Source organism: Gymnodraco acuticeps, unplaced genomic scaffold (genome assembly GCF_902827175.1).
Source record: "Gymnodraco acuticeps unplaced genomic scaffold, fGymAcu1.1, whole genome shotgun sequence".
Lineage (NCBI taxonomy): Eukaryota > Metazoa > Chordata > Actinopteri > Perciformes > Bathydraconidae > Gymnodraco > Gymnodraco acuticeps.
The window spans coordinates 394,362-414,905 of NW_022991461.1; the positions used below are offsets into that span (position 1 = coordinate 394,362).

The following is a 20,544-nucleotide window of genomic DNA, read 5'->3' on the forward strand; positions in this document are numbered from 1 at the left end:
AAGTGAACCAAGGAAGAAAGTAATGTGCATTTCAGTGCAACAGAAATAAAGTTGAACATTGTTCAAAATAGACACACAGAATCCTATTTTGCCACACGTTCTTTTATTCTATTCAAACACATTTCCGACAACAGAATAAATTGAACACGGCTTTATGTTAATCTGTATTAAACTACAAAAGCTTGTCATACAATAATCATAACCTAAGCAGGATGTATTAAAACTAGGGCTGGGCAAGTTAACGCTTTATTAATTAACGCCAACAATTATTATTATAATTATTTTATCACGTGTTAACAGCTTTTTTTAAATCATTATGAAAGTACGTTGCTCACTGGCTCTTACTACACATATAAAGATACCAACAACAACATGAACATATTTCCCCCTAATTTAACTGTCATACACGTTTCAAAATGATGCAGAAATAACTATACTGATACCGGTTAGGAAAAACCATGAATTGATGCTTTGCAAGTGTCCTTACAAGACGGCAGGCGAAAACATTTAAAATGCGTGTTTTCTAAATGGAGATCGGATCAATCAGGCTAAGCTCACGTTTTAGCTGAGTTGTAGTCTCTGTGGTTTTAATTATGACAGGGAAACTACATCAGAATGAGCAAGGACCCTGGACCAGAGGACCCACAACTTCAGCTGTCTGTAAACGCCTAAAACTTCTTCCAGCATCCACTGGCTCCTACCAGTCAATCCAAGGTCACAGAGCAGGAGCAAGTGGACATCTGGAGGAGCCAGTGGACATCTGGAGGAGTCAGTGGACGACTGGAGGAGCCAGTGGACATCTGGAGGAGTCAGTGGACTACTTGAGTCAATGGACGAACAGAGGAGTCAGTGGACGACTGGAGGAGCCAGTGGACATCTGGAGGAGTCAGTGGACTACTTGAGTCAATGGACAAACGGAGGAGTCAGTGGACGAGTGGGAGTCAGTAGACGAAGGAGGAGTCAGTGGACAAACGGAGGAGACAGTGGACAACTGGGAGACAGTGGACGACTTGAGGAGTCAGTGCACGAACAGAGGAGTCAGTGGACGTGGACGAACAGAGGAGTCAGTGGACAAACAGAGGAGTCAGTGGACAAACAGAGGAGTCAGTGGACAAACAGAGGAGTCAGTGGACGAACAGAGGAGTCAGTGGACAAACAGAGGAGTCAGTGGACAAACAGAGGAGTTAGTGGACAAACAGAGGAGTCAGTGGACGACTTGAGGAGTCAGTGGACGAACAGAGGAGTCAGTGGACGAACAGAGGAGTCAGTGGACGTACAGAGGAGTCAGTGGACGAACAGAGGAGTCAGTGGACGAACAAAGGAGTCAGTGGACGAACAAAGGAGTCAGTGGACGAACAGAGGAGTCAGTGGACGAACAGAGGAGTCAGTGGACGAACAGAGGAGTCAGTGGACGAACAGAGGAGTCAGTGGACGAACAGAGGAGTCAGTGGACGACTTGAGGAGTCAGTGGACGAACAGAGGAGTCAGTGGACGAACAGAGGAGTCAGTGGACGAACAGAGGAGTCAGTGGACGAACAAAGGAGTCAGTGGACGAACAGAGGAGTCAGTGGACGAACAGAGGAGTCAGTGGACAAACAGAGGAGTCAGTGGAGTCAGTGGACGAACAGAGGAGTCAGTGGACGACTTGAGGAGTCAGTGGACGAACAGAGGAGTCAGTGGACGAACAGAGGAGTCAGTGGACGAACAGAGGAGTCAGTGGACGAACAGAGGAGTCAGTGGACAAACAGAGGAGTCAGTGGACGACTTGAGGAGTCAGTGGACGAACAGAGGAGTCAGTGGACGAACGGAGAAAGAGGATTCACATGTGACACCAAAGACCAGAGATCACCTTTACTTTAAACATGTAGGTTATGTCTTCTACTCATGAGGGCAGAAAGCTCTAAAAATGGCCCATAAAGCAAACGCTTTTTTTTATCCAATCATCGTTTCAGTATTTTTTTTTTAAATAATGGCTTTTTATACTGACATTACTGAAACTGTTAAGTAAAAGTATTTCTTCACCTACATCATTTAAGAGAAAAGGTGAACAAACATCAATCTTCTGGGATCTGACATAGTGACCAACTATTCCGATCTATTCCTAAACTCAGCCTCAGCAGCATGAGTGAAGACAGAGGTGTATAGTGTAGTCCTTCTCACAGAGTTTCTCTTAATTTGATGGTCACTGCTTTCACCTCTGAGTACTCAGCCAGAGCATACTCTCCCCTGAGAGGAGAGAAACAACACATGGTGAGGGAACACACAGGAAACAAGTGAATAATCTGAAATATGAAGACAGTGATGGTTCTTACAGCTCTCGTCCATTGCCTGACATCTTATACCCTCCAAAGGGAGTCTGGACATGAAGGGCGTTATAGCAGTTTATCCTGAACAAAGATAGAGAACACAAAACGTAATAAGGGCCAAAACCAAATTGTAATCACATAAAAGAAACCCTTTACCAGCAGTGAAATTAAGGCCAGTCGAAAAATGTAAAACATATAATACAAAATAAAGATTTCAGATAATTTTCTGTTAAAACGTTAAAGTTAGAGAAACAATTAACATTACATTACATGTCATTTGTTAGAATAACTGAGAACCAAAATCAATATGCATTTAATTTTAACAAAGCTGAGTATGTTTTTGCGTGACAAAAATCTCAGTTTCATTGCGTGTTTGCATCTTTGCTTTCGTATGATTGAGGCTGATCAATACATATCGGGCAGTGTGTAATGTCAATTTTAGTTTAAAGTTAGACATTACTGATGTTTGATACATGGTGCAGTTATGGCTGTGGAGGAAAATGCAGCATTTGATTTTATTCTCATGGTGATCACACGCTATTAAGTCCAATTTGCTGAGTTCTTCCCTCAGCCGTGATATTACAGACCACTTGGGGCTCGCTGAGGATCAGTTTTTTACGAGTGGTATTGTCAAGTGGAGTCAGTCAGCCATATTGTTTCTTAGTCTCTGATTGTGTGTTCCTTTTGTGCATATTGTTTGATATGTGAATATGGATAGTAGAGAAAATTGCTAGAACGACACATTGAAAAATGTTTCGAATTTTGTATAATGATCATGCATTACATTACTTCACCAGATCATGCCTGAATTTTGCCCCATGATGCTGTTGGAATAAAATGTAAATGTTGTTTTATTGACAAATAAAAAAGGCAAATGAAATGGGGACTCACCAGACAGTGCCAGTCTCCAGGGCTGCAGACACAGACAGAGCTCTGTCTATGCTGGCTGTGAACACTGCGGACACCAGGCCATACCGGGAGCTGTTGGCCCGCTCTATGGCCTCCTGCTGGCTCTTAAAACTGAAGATGCACTGCACTGGACCAAAGATCTGAGAGGACAAACATATCAATTGAGACCAGTCAAATATCCCAGTGTGAAATGAAATGCTTTTGTTTCCTGTCCTTTGTTTGACATTCACATTGAATAAAACATACATGTGTAATTAAAATATATAATAGCTGGACTTATATATAGAAGAAGAATAATTTAGATTTTTAAAACAATTGTTATTTACATTTGTTTTAACTATACACACACCCTGCAAAAGAGTTTGAAAAAACCCTAATACATTACAATTTCAAATAAATAACCAGATTTTACCACTAACAAAATAAATATAATTTGAAACATCACCCATTTAAAAACATCCTCTTTTACACACTTTAAAAACAAAGACTACACCTCATTTTTAAAATGTCAATATTAGAGAGTAATTCTCCCCCAGCGAGCACAGAACCTGCCCAACAGCCCACACATCCAGAAACCCCTGCAGATGATTGATCAGCGTATAGTACGCATGCTCCACCCTCAGACGCACTGCCACCAGCCCCCTCAGAGACAGAGCACTGCATCCGTCCATCCCACTCCAGCAAGTTGGTTTTTCCGACTTTTCCAGATTGCTAATTTTGCATTAGCAAACAAGAAATGTATCAGTACTAGAGTATCAGTACTAGAGTTTCCCTCTTTTTCAGGGTGTATTTGGGGCCAAGGACAAAAAGTGGTATGGAGAAAACCTCCCCGAACCCTTCCACCCACTCCTGTAATGTTTCTTTTAGACCAACCAATCGGGGATAGGACACCACTAAATGATCCAATGTTTCTGCCATAAAACAGAACGGACAGCCCCCCCTTGTGCCTGGGTCAAAATGAGCTCTGTATTTGTTAGTGGCTATTGCTCCATGTATGATTCTCCATTGGATATCAGCCATCCGTTTCTCAACCGGAGCTTTATACAGGATCCGCCAGCTGCCCTGAGGGGAAAAGCCCAAACCAAACCCATCTGTCCACCTCGACTCTCTGACGCCTGCGAGAGAACTGAGATTTAGCACCTTCACGCAGCTAAGATATAGTTGCTTTCCATTGCCGGCGCTGAACTTTCTAGGTGTTAGAGTCCCCAGTGATAGCAGGAGACCATCCTCCTCTCTCCATTCCCCCACCGCAGGACCCCCATTCAAGGCAGGAACGACATACTCATGTCCCTTTCTCCACTGGTCAGCCAGATCTGCATTTAGAGAAAAAGTCAGGTGGGATGGCGACAGCAACTGCCACAACTCATCCACCAAGTTCTCCAGAACTCGGGTTGATCGAATACCCGTCACCTCAGCCAGTTTTTCCGTGGAGATCCCTGTCAAATGGCCAAGTTTTACCACTCCCGCTTCAATGAACGCGTTTTTTAGGGTGGCCGAAGAGAAAAGGGTTCCAGAAAGAAAACCAGTGTCAAACAGTAGCTCCTCAAACAGCCACATCCCAGGTAGGGGGTCAGGTGGTCTGGTAAAACTCAGCAGTAAAAAGGTGCAAGTCCAATTATCTTGTACGCAGGGGACTTCAGCAGAAACAGGTGTTTATCAAAACCAAAGCCCCCTGCCCTCCAGAGCAACAGCCGGGCCATAGCCAGCCAGCAGGGAGAGGCACCATACAGCAGCCGCTGAGCTTCCTGCAGTCTAAAAGCAGCAGTCCTCACAGTAATGTCCACAAGGCACTGCCCCCTGCCCCCTGCCCACCCCCCCCCTTCGCCACAGGTAGGCACAGGACCGATGCTGGCACCCAGTGATGACCCGATCAGAAGAAATCCACGAGGAGCCGCTGCAGTTGTTTCATGAGGCCCGCCGGTGGGGTTAACACCTGGAGTCTGTGCCACAGAGACGAGGCAACCAGATGATTTGCTATAAGAACTCTTCCCCTGTAGGACAGCTGGGGTAGCAGCCATCTCCATTTAGCAAATGTTGCTTGCTGTCAGGTTTGGGGAAAATAGGACCCAAGTGCAGTTAAAAAATACAAAAAGGTTTGTTAACAAAAAGAGAGCTTTATTATAAAAAGCCGAAGGCACGAAAAAACAAGAAACTAATTAACAGAAACAAAACCGGGGAGCACGACAGACAGGAACAAACTTACAGACGGGAACAGGCAGGAGACATGGACAAGCATAGACGACAGGTAGCAGGGACATGAAATGACGACGAACAGACATGGAGCATAGGGGAAGACAAGACTAAATACACAGAAGGGTAATCACAGGACAAGACACAGCTGGGCAGGGGAGGCAGAAACACAAGGGCAACAGATGAACACAATCAGACACACCAGGGAAACTAACGACAGGAAGGCAAACACAGGAAGTAGGACCAGACACAAGGAGGAAAACATTTCAAAATAAGGTGGAAAATGAAAACAACAATCCAAAACCATGACAGAACCCCCCCCCCCCCCTCAAGGGACGGATTCCAGATGTCCCAACAAAAAAAACTAAAAAGTCCAAAACCTCTAGAAGGGTGGGTGGAGGGGGTCCGGAGGACGGGCAGGAAGGCAGCGCCGGGACAGCTCCGGAGGACGGGCAGGAAGGCAGCGCCGGGACAGCTCTGGAGGACGGGCAGGAAGTCGGCGGAGGCCGCAATAGGGCCCCTCCGGGGTCAGCTGGATCGCCGAAGCAGGAGCACAGGAATCAGGAGCACTGGGAGCTGGGGATGGCGGTACAGGAACCGGTGTTGGCGGGACCCCCGGCGGTTCAGGATCTGGTGGTAGCGGGACCTCTGACTGAACAGGATTCGGAGCTGTCTGGCCCTCCGACGGAACAGGTGTTGGCGGGACCCCCGGCGGAACAGGTGTCGGCGGGACCCCCAACAGGTCAGGGTACGGAGTTGGCAGAACTCCCAGCGGAATCCCCAATGAAACAGGACAAGGAGTTGGCAGGACCCCCGGCGAGACAGGTGATGGCGGGACCCCCAACGGAACAGGACACAGAGTTGGCAGGACCCCCAGCGGAACCCCCAACGGACCAGGACATGGGGTTGGCAGGACCCCCGACGAAACAGGTGTCGGTTGGACCCCCAACGGAACAGGACATGGGGTTGGCAGGACCCTCAGCGTAACCCCCAACGAAACAGGACAAGGAGTTGGCAAGACCCCCGGCAAGACAGGTGATGGCGGGACCCCCAACGGAACATGACACAGAGTTGGCAGGACCCCCAGCGGAACCCCCAACGGACCAGGACATTGGGTTGGCGAAACAGGTGATGGCGGGACCTCCAACAGAACACGGGGAGCTGGAGTGGGCCGGAACGCCAGAACTGGAGCAGATACGGGAGCCAGAACCATGGCTGCTGGGGCCGGTACTGGAGCCGGAACCATGGCTGCTGGGGTACGGGCTGGAATCCTGGCCTTGCGTCTCCTAGGGTTAGGCCCAGAGAGCCTCCTCGATCTTCAATCCTCGATGTGCATTAGATGTCCTTCAACATGGCGCGCTGACATCGATTTCCGGGTCACTACCGGAGGACAATTGAGAAAGGGCTCTAGAGATTCCAACAGCTCTTATCATGGCTGACACTGAGGTACTTCCGGGTATTTTCACTCCGTTACGATCCTTCCTAAACTAATCTGACAAATCGAACGCAACCCAGGTGAAGTCAGGACAGATGCAGACTTGCTGGTGGAGGGCTTGATAACACACCCACCCTCCACACATGTTGGATTGGAATGGCACTTAATGTGGCGGACCCTCCACGCAAACAGAGTGGAAGTCTGTGAGGGGGATGTCAAGTTAGACAACTTCAGTTTGTGATCAGCTGATTGCCGCTGGATCGGATGTCAGTAGCTTTAACAGCTGCTTCAGAGACTGTTAACGGAGTTTGTGTTTGTATTTCATGTTCACTGTTCTACTACTATTGAAAGACACTAAGGATATCTCTGCCAGAGCAGCAGCAATGTGTTACCTGTTTCACGCACACCTGCACATAAATAACACCCTGCCCTCTGTAAGAATTCTCTGTACTGTGTCCTGTCAATACCTGACAAGCTTGATCACTGTCTGAGAGACTGTTTAGCAGACAGACACGCAGTCTCTCTGCTTGTCTAGCTGACATCTCTCAGTGGATGTCTGCTCATCACCTCAAACTCAACCTTGACAAGACTGAACTGCTTTTCCTTCCAGGAAAAGATTGTCCCACTCTTGACCTGACAATCAACATCGGCACCTCTATTGTTTCCCCGACTCAGACTGCAAGGAATCTGGGTGTGACCCTAGATAACAACCTGTCCTTCACTGCAAACATCGCTGCTACAACCCGCTGCTGCAGATACACGCTTTACAACATCAGGAGGATACGTCCCCAGCTGACCCAGAAAGCCACACAGGTTCTGGTCCAGGTTCTCGTCACCTCACGCCTAGACTACTGCAACTCCCTCCTGGCTGGTCTACCTGCATGTGCCATCCGACCTCTGCAGCTCATCCAGAATGCAGCGGCTCGTCTGGTCTTCAAACCTTCCGAAATGTTCCCACACCACTCCGCTCCTCCGCTCCCTTCACTGGCTTCCGGTAACTGCTAGAATCCACTTCAAGACACTGGTACTTGCATGTTGCGAATGGATCTGGCCCTTCCTACATCCAGGACATGGTTAAACTGTACACCCCAGCGTGTGCACTACGCTCTGCATCAGCCAAACGACTCGCTGCACCCTCGCTGCGAGGGGGACCCAAGTTCCTATCAGCAAAAACACGTGGGTTTGCTATCCTGGCTCTAAAATGGTGGAATGAGCTCCCCATTGACATCAGGACAGCAGATAGCTTGCACATCTTCCGGCGCAGACTGAAAACTCATCTCTTTCGACTCCACCTCGAGCGATAGAATTACTAACAAATAACTGCTAACAGAGCACTTATATACTAATAAAGGACTGGCTTATCTATAGCCAGTTGAGTAGCACTTGAAATGTTTGGCTCTATGAAACCTGATGTACTTATATGATTCTGTTTTCTTCAAGGTTGTGTCTTCCTGGTCGAATGTACTTATTGTAAGTCGCTTTGGATAAAAGCGTCAGCTAAATGCAATGTAATGTAATGTAATGTAATATATGATGTACTACAAGACCATGGAAAAAGAGTTTGGTAACGAAATAACATCTGGGACAAGTTCTTGAAATATGTGAATATCTGTCCCCTTAATGCCAGGCACTGCTTAATACAGTTTAAAATGCTACATAGGTTCCATAACTCTAAAGTAAAACTTCATTAAAAAAAGTCAGAAGTATCACCAATCTGTGAGAAATGTGAACATGCAGAAGCAGACTTAATTCCTCAGTGCTGGTGATACTGGGCACATCTGAACACTGTTAACCCTCCGGTATCACTGTGGACGTTTTTGTCCATATGGGTCATTTTTCACTTTTCATTTTGCAATAACTTTGGTTGTGTTGGTGCAAATGGCCTGATTTTTTGTAACAAGGCTATTTTCTCAATCTATTTTAGAATTCCGATTTACATTTTTGAAATCGGTCTTTAATTCACTGTGTAACAAATCGACTACGCAAATTAGTCATTCGAGACAAAAATGTCCACTGCAAAATGCTTTGATAAAAACATTATATTAAAAGGTTTTTTTCACAACCTTTTTGGGTTCAATCTTTAAAACAACTTCCACCCTAATAGAAAATATTAAAAATGTAATCATTTCCAGGATTTTAACCCTTTCAATACCATTTTTAATACAAGAAACCGCTGGTTTTTTTTCATGATGAAAACAGAGAAAATGTGTTATTTGCCAAAAAATACATATCTGGGGACTGGCTCTTTTTTTTTTATAACAGTCTTGGATATGTCAAAGATTAGCAACAAAATGGATTTTTTTTTTGCATTATTAGTTTTTGCACAAAATCAGATTGAACAAAAAAGTTACAAATTAGTCATTCGGGACAAAAATGTCCACTTCAAAAAACTGCTTTTTTAAAACTTTTTGGGGTTAAATCTTTCAATCAACTTCAGTCCTGATCAAAAATACCAAATCTTAAATTATTTTCAGGATTTTAACCCTTGCCAGTTTGAAAACATGAATTTGCGTTTTCTATGAAAAACATGCACAAAAAGGCAGTTATTTTACATATGATAAATGTTGGGGGGGTCCGTTTTTTTTAACACAGTCTTGGATATGTCAAAGATTAGCAACAACATTAATTTTGGTTGATTATTAGTTTTTGCACAGAATCAGATTAAACAAAAAAGTCACACATTAGCCACTCGCGGACACAAATGTCCCATCCACTCCCATTATAACCACATATTTTGATCTCTCCGTCATACCGGTATAAAATCATGCATTTTGTAATGTCAGGGTTTTATATTGGAGGAAAATAGTTCAATTTGTCCCTTTTACTGTAAAAACCAGATGTGACATTTTACCATTGAATTACATGCTTGTCATTTCTTGGTTTCTTTGCCTGTTGTATAATGGGGTCCTGACAGCCATTGGAATACATGTATGCAACTAATATGATGTAGGTGTGTTGGTATGGATGTGGAAGAGTGGTATCAGCTGAGAAATGTGTGTGTGTGTGTGTGTGTGTGTGTGTGTGTGTGTGTGTGTGTGTGTGTGTGTGTGTGTGTGTGTGTGTGTGTGTACAGAGACAACAATATACAGTAGATTTGGTTTACAGTAAGTTGCAGTTTTCACCTCATATCTTTCTTTCTCTCTCTCTTCTTCTCTCACTCCCTCATTCCCAAACTCATACACACTTTTACATATTAAACCTTCTTATACCTTGTGTGAGTGATTGTGTGTGAGAATGAGACAGGAGTAAGTGTGCTCTCATGGCGTTTTGTTTTTCATTTGTGCTGTTTCATGTGTCTTTGAGGTAAACAGATGTATGATCTTGACCTCGATGTTTTTAATTGTTTGAACTTCAAAGTCCTTTGATAATGTCAAGCAGACATACACAGCGATACATACACTCCTTGAAGTAAATAAAAACACCTGGCTGCAAAGCCAAAGCTTCAAATATGTGTAGTTTGGCTGGCTGGTCATTTCATTCCTGTGATACGCAACAAGCAGTAAGATGAAGAGGAGCTTCTCTGTGGGACAAGAGGTCTCTTCAGCTGCAGGACTCATCCTCTGAAACAGAAACACCCTGAGAAGGAGAATCTGGTGTGGATCTGAACTGTGCTTGAAAGGAGTCAGCACAAAGATAAAACACTTTTTTGCCAAACATGAGAATCTGATGTGGAGTTTGTAGTGGAGTCTGATCCTTCTTCGTCCGACCCTTCCCCTGAAAGTGGAGAGGACACAGAGGATCCCATCTCGTAGCTGCGCTACATTCCTCTGCACTATCCTATCCGGAGGATCGTGTCCGTCATGACAGTGGGTGGACATCAAAACATTTTCAAATCTGGTTTCCCTCTCACGAGGAAACGCCATGCTATATTCCTGCTGCCAGAGGTTTGGTTTCAGGGCCCACGCGTTATGCCATTACGAGTGGCATAAATAAGAATTCATGACATGGAATCCTTCTTTGATTTATTCTTTACCCCTGAGATCATCAGCAATATTGTCGACATGACACACCTGCATGGGGGACGTTCGGTGGCAAAGTGGAGGGATGTTGATGCCACAGATGTTTGAGCAAACATTGGATAGGATAGTGCAGAGGAATGTAGCGCAGCTACGGGATGGGATCCTCTGTGTCCTCTCCACTTTCAGGGGAAGGGTCAGACGAAGAACGATCAGACTCCACCACAAGCATCTGATCATTTCTCTAAGCATGGCTTCACGTGGCGGCGCAATGAATATTCTTGTTACTCCTGTGGCAATCTCTGGTGCTATCATCCCCTTTGTGGTGTGGTTGAGGAAGAGATCACTAAGCACTTTAGTGAACATCAGGCTTTTTTCATCCAAAAGGTTTTGTAGTCCTTCATACATCTCAACCTCATCACCATTTTGTTGTTCCTCAGCAGCTCCTCAGCAGCTCCTCAACCTCCTCAGCAAAGGACCTCATTGATTCCTCTGTATCAACGTGGGATTCGGGGCAGAATTGTTCCTTCTTCTCTGCCCCCATCTGATAAATGAACTGTTTGGCAAACTATTTGGCAAAAAAGTGTTTTATCTTTGTGCTGACTCCTTTCAAGCACAGTTCAGATCCACACCAGATTCTCCTTCTCAGGGTGTTTCTGTTTCAGAGGATGAGTCCTGCAGCTGAAGTTACTGGTTGCATGAGACCTCTTGTTCCACAGAGAAGCTCCTCTTCATCTTACTGCTTGTTGCGTATCACAGGAATGAAATGACCATCCAGCCAAACGACATATATTTGAAGCTTTGGCTTTGCAGCCAGGTGTTTTTATTTACTTCAAGGAGTATATGTATGGCTGTGTATGTCTGCTTGCTAAAGAGACATTATCAAAGGACTTTGAAGGTCCAAACAATTCAAAACATCGAGGTCAAGCTGGGTCAAGATCATACATCCGTTTACCTCAAAGACACATGAAACAGCACAAATGAAAAACAAAACGCCATGAGAGCACACTCCTGTCTCATTCTCACACACAATCACTCACTCACAAGGTATAAGGAGGTTTAATATGTAAGTGTGTATGAGTTTGGGAATGAGGGAGTGAGAGAAAGAAAGATATGAGGCGAAAACTGCGACTTGCTGTAAACCAAATCTACTGTATATTGTTGTCTCTGTACACACACACACACACACACACACACACACACACACACACACACACACACACACACACACACACACACACACACACACACACACACACACACACACACACACACACACACACACACACACACACACACACACACACACACACACACACACACACCACACACAACACACACACACACACACACACACACACACACACACACACACACACACACACACACACACACACACACACACACACACACACACACACACACACACACACACACACACACACACACACACACACACCTCAGTTGATACCACTCTTCCACATCCATACCCAACACACCTATATCATATTAGTTGCATACATGTATTCCAATGGCTGGCAGGGCCCCATTATACAACAGGCAAAGAAACCAAGAAATGACAAGCATGTAATTCAATGGTAAAATGTCACATCTGGTGATATAGAGTAAAAAGGACAAATTGAACTATTTTCCTCCAATATAAAACCCTGACATTACAAAATGCATGATTAGATATGTATGGCAGAGAGATCAAAAGATGTGGTTATAATGGGAGTGGATGGGACATTTGTGTCCGCGAGTGGCTAATGAGTGACTTTTTTGTTTAATCTGATTCTGTGCAAAAACTAATTATCCACCAAAATCAATGTTGTTGCTAATCTTTGACATATCCAAGACTGTGATTAAAAAGCCGACCCCCCCAACATTCATTATATGGAAAAGAACTGCCTTTTTGTGCATGTTTTTCATAGAAAACGCAAATTCATGTTTTCAAACTGGCAGTTCAAGGGTTAAAATCCTGAACATAATTTAACATTTGGTATTTTTGATCAGGACTGAAGTTGATTGAAAGATTTAACCCCAAAAAGTTTTTAAAAATATTAATCTGTTGTCATTTTAGAGCAGTTTTTGGAAGTGGACATTTTTTTCCCGAATGACTAATTTGTAACTTTTTTGTTCAATCTGATTTTGTGCAAAAACTAATAATGCAAAAAATTCCATTTTGTTGCTAATATTTGACATATCCAAGACTGTTATAAAAAAAAAGAGCCAGTCCCCAGATATGTATTTTTTGGAAAATAACACATTTTCTCTGTTTTCATCATGAAAAAAAACAGCGGTTTCATGTATTCAAAATGGTATTGAAAGGGTTAAAATCCTGAAAATGATTACATTTTTGGTATTTTCTATTAGGGCGGAAGTTGCTTTAAAGATTGAACCCAAAAAGGTTGTGAAAAAAACCTTTTAATATAATGTTTTTATCAAAGCATTTTGCAGTGGACATTTTTGTCTCGAATAACTAATTTGCGTAGTCCAATCGAATGATACCGGAGGGTTAAGTACTTCGACATGCGCAGCTTCATGTTCTATCGTCTCCTGTCTGCACGGGGAGCTTTATTTATTTATTGTTTATTGTTTTAATTTGTTTTATATTTATATAATTATACACTTTTTTATGATCTTTTGTTTTTTCCCATTGTGACTATGTATGTTAGTATTCCTGTCATATGATGTTATTTCTTTTTTGTGCTGTTCTGTATGTCTTCTATGTTGTCAAAAAGAGAAGCATGAAATCCACCCACAGAAATCTGTATTATGGCTGTACGCTACGATACGATAATACTTTATTGGTCAGATCAAGTCTGAAATTTGACTTGCATCACATCAGCTCCTTGTGTAACATCAACATAGACAAATATCAAGACACAATACATGAAAAACAAACATCAAACATTTAACATAACGGCACAATCAGTGAGAGAAAACAATTGCAATCACCCTTTAGCGTGCATTTGATCTGGGATTTAGCTCTGTATTTACTGTGAGATACATGTATGCTTCTGCTTAATACAAATATCTGAAACTAAACACGTACCTCTTCCTTGGCAATTCGCATGTGGTCTTTGACCTCAGAGAAGATGGTGGGCTGAATGAAGAGGCTGTGCTCGCCCAAAGCTGCTCCTCCATACTGCAGTTTAGCTCCCTCCTCCTTCCCACTTTTTATGAGATCCATAATCTTGTTAAACTGCTTTCGGTCAATCTGGAGCCAGAAACAGGCAGGCAAGTACAAAGTGAAAGAGATAGTTTGACATCAGGGGGAATTTCCTTTGTTTGCGTTATCAATGAAAAGGTTAGCATCAGTTAAAAGGTTGGGCGTTCAGCACAGAGGTAGTGACATCACTATGTAACACTTGCGCTTCTATTGGCTAGCGCTCAAACACATTGTACGTGATTTACGTGATTACATGGTTAACCCTCTGGAGTTTAAGGGTATTTTCTCGATTTTTAGATGTTTTCTTAAATCACCTTTTAAATGTATTTCTTCTAACATGGCACCCATGTGTTACATATCAAAATGTTCAGGACAATCTCTAGTATTGCTATATATGCAAATTACTCACCTTAGAGCACTGTTTGATGAGATAAGTAGCTCAAAAGCTTAACATTTGACATCCGATTTTCGGAAAATCTTCAAAACTCTTGTGAAAACACAAATGTACTCGAATTGTTTTGGTGTTTTAGATTTGGTTACCAAAGTTTTAGGATTACAAAAGTAGTGAAATATTTGAATTACACTGTATATAAATGTGTTATTCATGTCTAAAATGAAATTTTATAAATTTGCATTCTGAGTAAAACAGCTGTCAATCACTCTACTTTCACCACAGCAGGGACTGAGATATATCAGGACTGAATAAGGACTTCATATTACATAACAAGGTTCATGTGATGTGTAAAAAAAAAAAGAATTGAGCATTAGAACTTTTTTTTTCAACCAACAATTTATTATAATACCAACAATGTATATAAATTAGGGCTGTCAGTCGATTAAAATATTTAATCGCACATTTTTTATCTGTTCTAAATGTACCTTAGAGGAATATTTTTCTAGTTTTTAATACTCTTATCAACATATGAGTGGACAAATATGCTTTATGCTAATGTTTATTATCATTTGAACAATGACAAATATTCTCATGAATATTAAACACAACAACCTCTGAACATTACAAATATTCGCCTCAATTCAACCTGGAACCTCTCTCATACAATAATACAATACAAATGGTGTGTGTGTGTGTGTGTGTGTGTGTGTGTGTGTGTGTGTGTGTGTGATAGATCGTTGGAGCTATGTGCAACTCAAGGCATATGCTCGAACGGGAGCTGCCTGGACGCTGCAATCATGTTGCGCACTATCCGTGCTGAGTGCGCTGACTGTTCGTACAATGTCCCACTGTCTGGCTTCCTGCATAAAGTCAAGTGCTCGGCGCAGTTGTGGCGAAATGTCGCTCCTCTGTTTTCATTTAAACAGCTCCATATCCGTTAGCGCAGCTAGCTAGCACCAGATGCTAACAACAACAATGCACGTAAGGTCTCTCTCTCGGGCCACACATACACACACACACACACACACACACACACACCCTCCCGGTCCTCCCAACAGCCAGTCGGTGCCTGCCGGTGAGCGTGGAAGTGTGGTCTGCCACAAGCGGGCGGCAGGAGCGGGGCTGTTAGCATCAGCTTGTAGATGGTATTTTAAACTCGATGCGCTCTGAAACCACGGGGCGGCCGAGGAAAAAAAATACACATGCGTTAATCGCGTTAAAATAATTAGTGGCGTTAATTTTTTATTAACGCGTTAACTTGACAGCCCTAATATAAATAGAACTGCAAAATCTCACTATTTACAATATTGAACATCAGAACTTTTTTTCCTTCAACCAACTATTCATTATACACTGACAAAATGATCCTTCCTCCAGTAGTCCAATACATTGTCCAGTTTCAGCAGCCCCATGTATTTATAGAAATCCTCTACAGTCAAGTCAGTCCATTTGTAGGTTTTACCCTTTCCCATCTCCTGTGCAGCCCGCTTGTTTGTGTTGGTACAGAGTGTCTGTACTGTTAGTGCACTGAAGAACAGCTTGAACAGGTCAAGGGGTTTGTTTGATACTGTTGAGCTGAGCTGTGGCCCGGGTGTGCGAGCAGGTTGAAACCTGGAGACAGGGGGAGCAGTGTCATGGTCTTCGCCTGTCTTCCAAGACAGTGGAGCTGGCTGCTGTGCAGGTGGGGGTGATGGTGCATGGGCAGCTGGTGGCTGTGTGGGAGGTACGTGTGCTCTACGAGACCTCTTTGCTGTCCGGGTTGATGGTGATGGCTGTGGTGGAGCTGAGGTGTATCTTGACCTCGTCGCAGGCAGAGATGGAGGCAGCTGTCGTGATGCTGGTCCGCTAGTGCTTGGTGGGGATGGCAGTGGTGAAGGCCCTTGATCCATGGTAGATCTCAACATGGTGGCAGGCACAGCTGGAGGCTCCTGGATAAATGTCATCTGTGGGCAGCTAGGCCCAGGCAGCTGTGAAACCTCTCTGTGAAACAAATACAAATTGTGGGACAATAATTATTACGAAGTTCACACACACACACACACACACACACACACACACACACACACACACACACACACACACACACACACACACACACACACACACACACACACACACACACACACACACACACACACACACACACACACACACACACACACACACACACACACACACACACACACACACACACACACACACACACACACACACACACACACACACACACACACACACACACACACACACACACACACACCCGTTGTGGGACAAATAAAGGATTATCTGATGCATCTACACATGTAACCTTACTTATACACACCAAAATAACGTTTACACATAAAGTTTATCACAGACACACATGTAAATAAGTCTATGACAAAGTCTCATCTGTACAGAACAGTATGATCAAATAAAATACATGTCTATAAATGTCTCCGTTGTGGGACGAATAAAGGATTATTTATATTCATCTCAGGGTTTCCCACACATAGACTATACTTGGGCGGGCCGCCCAGGTATATTAACGGCCGCCCAAGTATATTTCGCGATCCATTTCGTTTTTTTTTTAATATTTTTTTTTAAAAATTCGTCCGTGACCACGACGCCATCTGCGATCGATTAACTTGTAGACAATGATCCCTCGCTCCCTTGCTCTGATCTCGCCTCCTTCTGGCCTGTTAAGTGGCTTGCCTCACACAGGGTGACTGGCTGTCCACATGATGTGGCCTGCCGACATGGCCACTGTCATACAGATCATAAATCAAAGCCCTTGATTGGTCTCTGTGTGTCATTCAAGCTCGGGATAACCTCAGCTCAGGTGAGGTAAAGGACTCTCTGAGTGTTTAGATAGTTAACTTAGTCTAAGTTCTCAGTGGGTCTCAAACGGTGTGGTCACCATTTATGTAAACACATATTTCCATTTGAGAGGGTAGTGATTGGTCTAATGGATAGTGAGGTGGGCTGAAGATCGGAAGGCTGTGAGTTCAAATCCCGCCAGGAACACCACCACTAGTGTGCCCTTGAGTAAGGCACTTAGCCCTTAGTTACTCCAGGGAGAATGTCCCTGTAATCGGTCATTATAAGTCGCTTTGGATAAAAGCGTCAGCTAAATGAAATGTAATGTGATTAGTAAAATATGCATGAATAAATAAATAAAAAGTTAACTAGGTGAAAAAAGGTAAGATACACTTTTAAAACTTGTTGAGAGAAAACTAGTCTTTGCTGCTGCCTCAAAGAGGAGCAGGGGGAGAGGATGGAGAGGGAGGAGAGGAGGGAGACAGGAGAGGAGGGAGAGGAGGGAGACAGGAGAGGCTGATCCAGGAGCACAGACACACACAACTATAAATGAACCAAAACTAAATTAATAAACAAGTTTCAGTGTTTTTTTCATATTGGATATGGTATGTTATTGGTTATGGCCTTGATTTTATGATTATTGAAATGTATACAGTTCTGTTAAATATAGGTGTTTCCATAGATCTAGTATCTTTATTTTCCCCTCAAAATGCACCAGATTGATGCATTTAACTCCAAAATAAAAATTAAAATCTTACCGGGGGGGCATGCCCCTGGACCCCCCTAGAGGATTTGAGGTCGACCCCCACTAAAAATCACATGGATAGGTTCCTAAATACATTAATAAATACATTTATTTTTTTAAATAGTAACCAATTTCCATATGTTCATGTGTGGGTAGTAGATTTAAACTATAGGGCTATCATTATGGGCCCTGCCTGTACCTGTACCTGTTCGCTCTGCCATCGCGTGAAGGGTCTGCTAACAAGAGACCAACAGAAAGGTTAATGTTGTTGCACGTCACCTCAACCCCCCCCGCTACCACCACCCCCCAAAGTATATTTCAGATCTGTGGGAAACACTGGCAGTTAATGGACCAGCACCAGAGGCGTTCCCATACACACAGGCGTTGGAGCTGTTCTTCATGAAATCCCAGAAGGATGAAGTGCTCTGACAAACAGTGCCATCTTTGCGCAAAATGATTATACCGGAATGAAAAGTCAATAAATAATGTTGTTAAAACTTTTTTTTTTTTTTTTCGCGCACCCCCCCCCCCCCCCAATCCCCCCCCCCGCCTTGCACCACCCGCCCAAGTATATTTCATATCTGTGGGAAACACTGCATCTACACATGTAACCTTACTTATACATGCCAAAATAACGTTTACAAATAAATAACATTTACACAGAGTAAACGTTTACTAATCAAGAGTCTATTTTGTCCCGAGAAAAAGTTCATGAGGGGAAAATAAAAAGGTTGATAAATCCATTGTTCATTTTCGCGGTACTCCTCACAAAATGGCAAATGCACTACAAGTTATATTTACACTTACCCATCCTCAAATGGATCCCTGCTGTCCCTGTATTCTTGTTCTTCAGATGAGTCGAAGCCTTCAGGTTCTAATGAGCCATCTTCTTCACTGTCGCTCGCGAAAATAAAATCCAGCGCGTCCGCAACGGTAAAGTTTCTTCGAGCCATTTTCTCTATCTTCTTCACAGACTAAAAGACTGAAACTGATGGGAGACACTTGTTATATGTTTTTGTATTGGTGGGTAGGTCCTTAGATTTCTAGAGTGTTCATTGGTCATTTCAGACCGACATGGCTGCCGGCCGGCCGAGATGTCCTTGACTGACACACAAATCCAACAATCACACACAGTGTAACGCCGAATCAAGCTGCTTTGAGCGGCAATATTGGCTGGTGTGCCCTGGGTACAGTCTCACAGGAGATACTCTTGACAAACTACGATTCTAGCGATTCCGCAGATATCTGAATCATATTTCTACTCCTTACAAGTGAAAATCTATGATTAAATACGTAAATAAATGTGCACTTGGACTCCAGAGGGTTAAGGGGGCGGGACATCTCTAAGCAGCTGACCAATTACAACAGAGTCTGCCAGCTAAGTGGTTCCCTACCTGGGGGGGCGCAGCGCTATTGCAGGGGGGATGCGTGAAGCTTGGGAAGAAGTTGTAAACAGAACTGTAGTGGAACAGAATTACAAAGAAGCAAAAGTGGAAATACTTAAGTACCTCAAAATAAGTACAGTACTTGAGTAAATCTACAGTTACACTGCAGCTATGTTTTGTGTGCTAGCAGCCATAGTCCACACTATACATGAAATAAATCAATGTTAATTCTGTTTCCAATTTGTTTAGTTATATCTTACACAGGCTCCGCCCTCTATTGGACTCTATGGGTACTACCTCTTAACCATACTATGCGAGCATTCACCTACTGAGATAACGTAGCCGGCCCCTTGGGGCGGGCCTACCTGAATGCGTGTGCAAGCCCACCGTATATAAGGCGGCCACGCCTCCTGACTGTCATCCTTTTCTCTTCAGCGAGCGAGCAACAACTGAAGCAGAGAAAGTAAAACGTTTGAAAGAAGAAGAAAGAGTTATCATACCTTCATGGAGTCGCCACTTCTAGAGACCAGGGCCTGTCCTTCGTGCCCTGGCTTAATAGCGGGCGCCGGCAGCAGCCATTTTGTCCTGCCATGAGAGATTTGACGGCAGGTCAGCCTTCAGTCAGCCGCTTATGACGCGGTTTTTGCAGGGGGTCAGGCGACAGCGCCCAGTGGTGCATGCCTCCTCCCCGCAATGGGATTTGCCATTGATGCTCGAGGCTCTGGTCACAGAACCATTTGAGCCTCTGGAGCTCTCCTCCCTGAAAGCACTGTCATTGAAAACAGCTTTGCTGCTTGCTCTGACTTCGGCCAGGGAAGTGTCCGAGCTGGCCGCTCTGTCGGTGCACCCAAGTTGCCTTTTGATCCGGGGTGACCGTAGCAGGGCGACACTCAGACCGAACCCCTCCTTTGTTCCCAAGAACCTATGGAGTTTGTTCAGTTTGAGGGCTATACAGTTAAACGGCTTTATTCTTCCACCCCATATTGGGGACAGGGAGGCTAAATTGCACCTCCTCTGCCCAGTGCGTGCGCTGGCATGTTATGTAGGGCGCACAACTTCCATTAGGCGCACTGAACAGCTGTTTGTGTGTTTTGGGATGGTGTGGCCGGTAAAGCTCTGTCCAAGAAACGCCTGACAGGATGGCTCTGCGAGTGCATTTCACATGCCTATGGACAGGCGGGGAGAGCCTTCCCCACTGGGGTCCATGCACACTGTACACGTGGTATGGCTGTATCAACAGCCTTGTTCAACGG

The 20,544-nt window shown here is 44.0% G+C and overlaps 1 protein-coding gene across 1 annotated transcript in view; it reads right to left on the reverse strand.

The window, feature by feature from the left end:
- Positions 1-86: 86 nt before the first annotated feature.
- aldh1a3 (aldehyde dehydrogenase 1 family, member A3) overlaps positions 87-20,544 on the reverse strand; it is a 64,419-nt gene continuing 43,961 nt past the window's right edge. Inside the window, exons 10-13 of the mRNA XM_034196612.1 lie at positions 13,852-14,016; positions 3,198-3,355; positions 2,313-2,387; positions 87-2,226 (exon numbers count right to left, since the gene is read on the reverse strand). Coding sequence (XP_034052503.1) covers positions 2,157-2,226; positions 2,313-2,387; positions 3,198-3,355; positions 13,852-14,016 — 468 coding nt within the window. The 3' untranslated portion in view covers positions 87-2,156. The remainder of the gene's footprint in view (positions 2,227-2,312; positions 2,388-3,197; positions 3,356-13,851; positions 14,017-20,544) is intronic.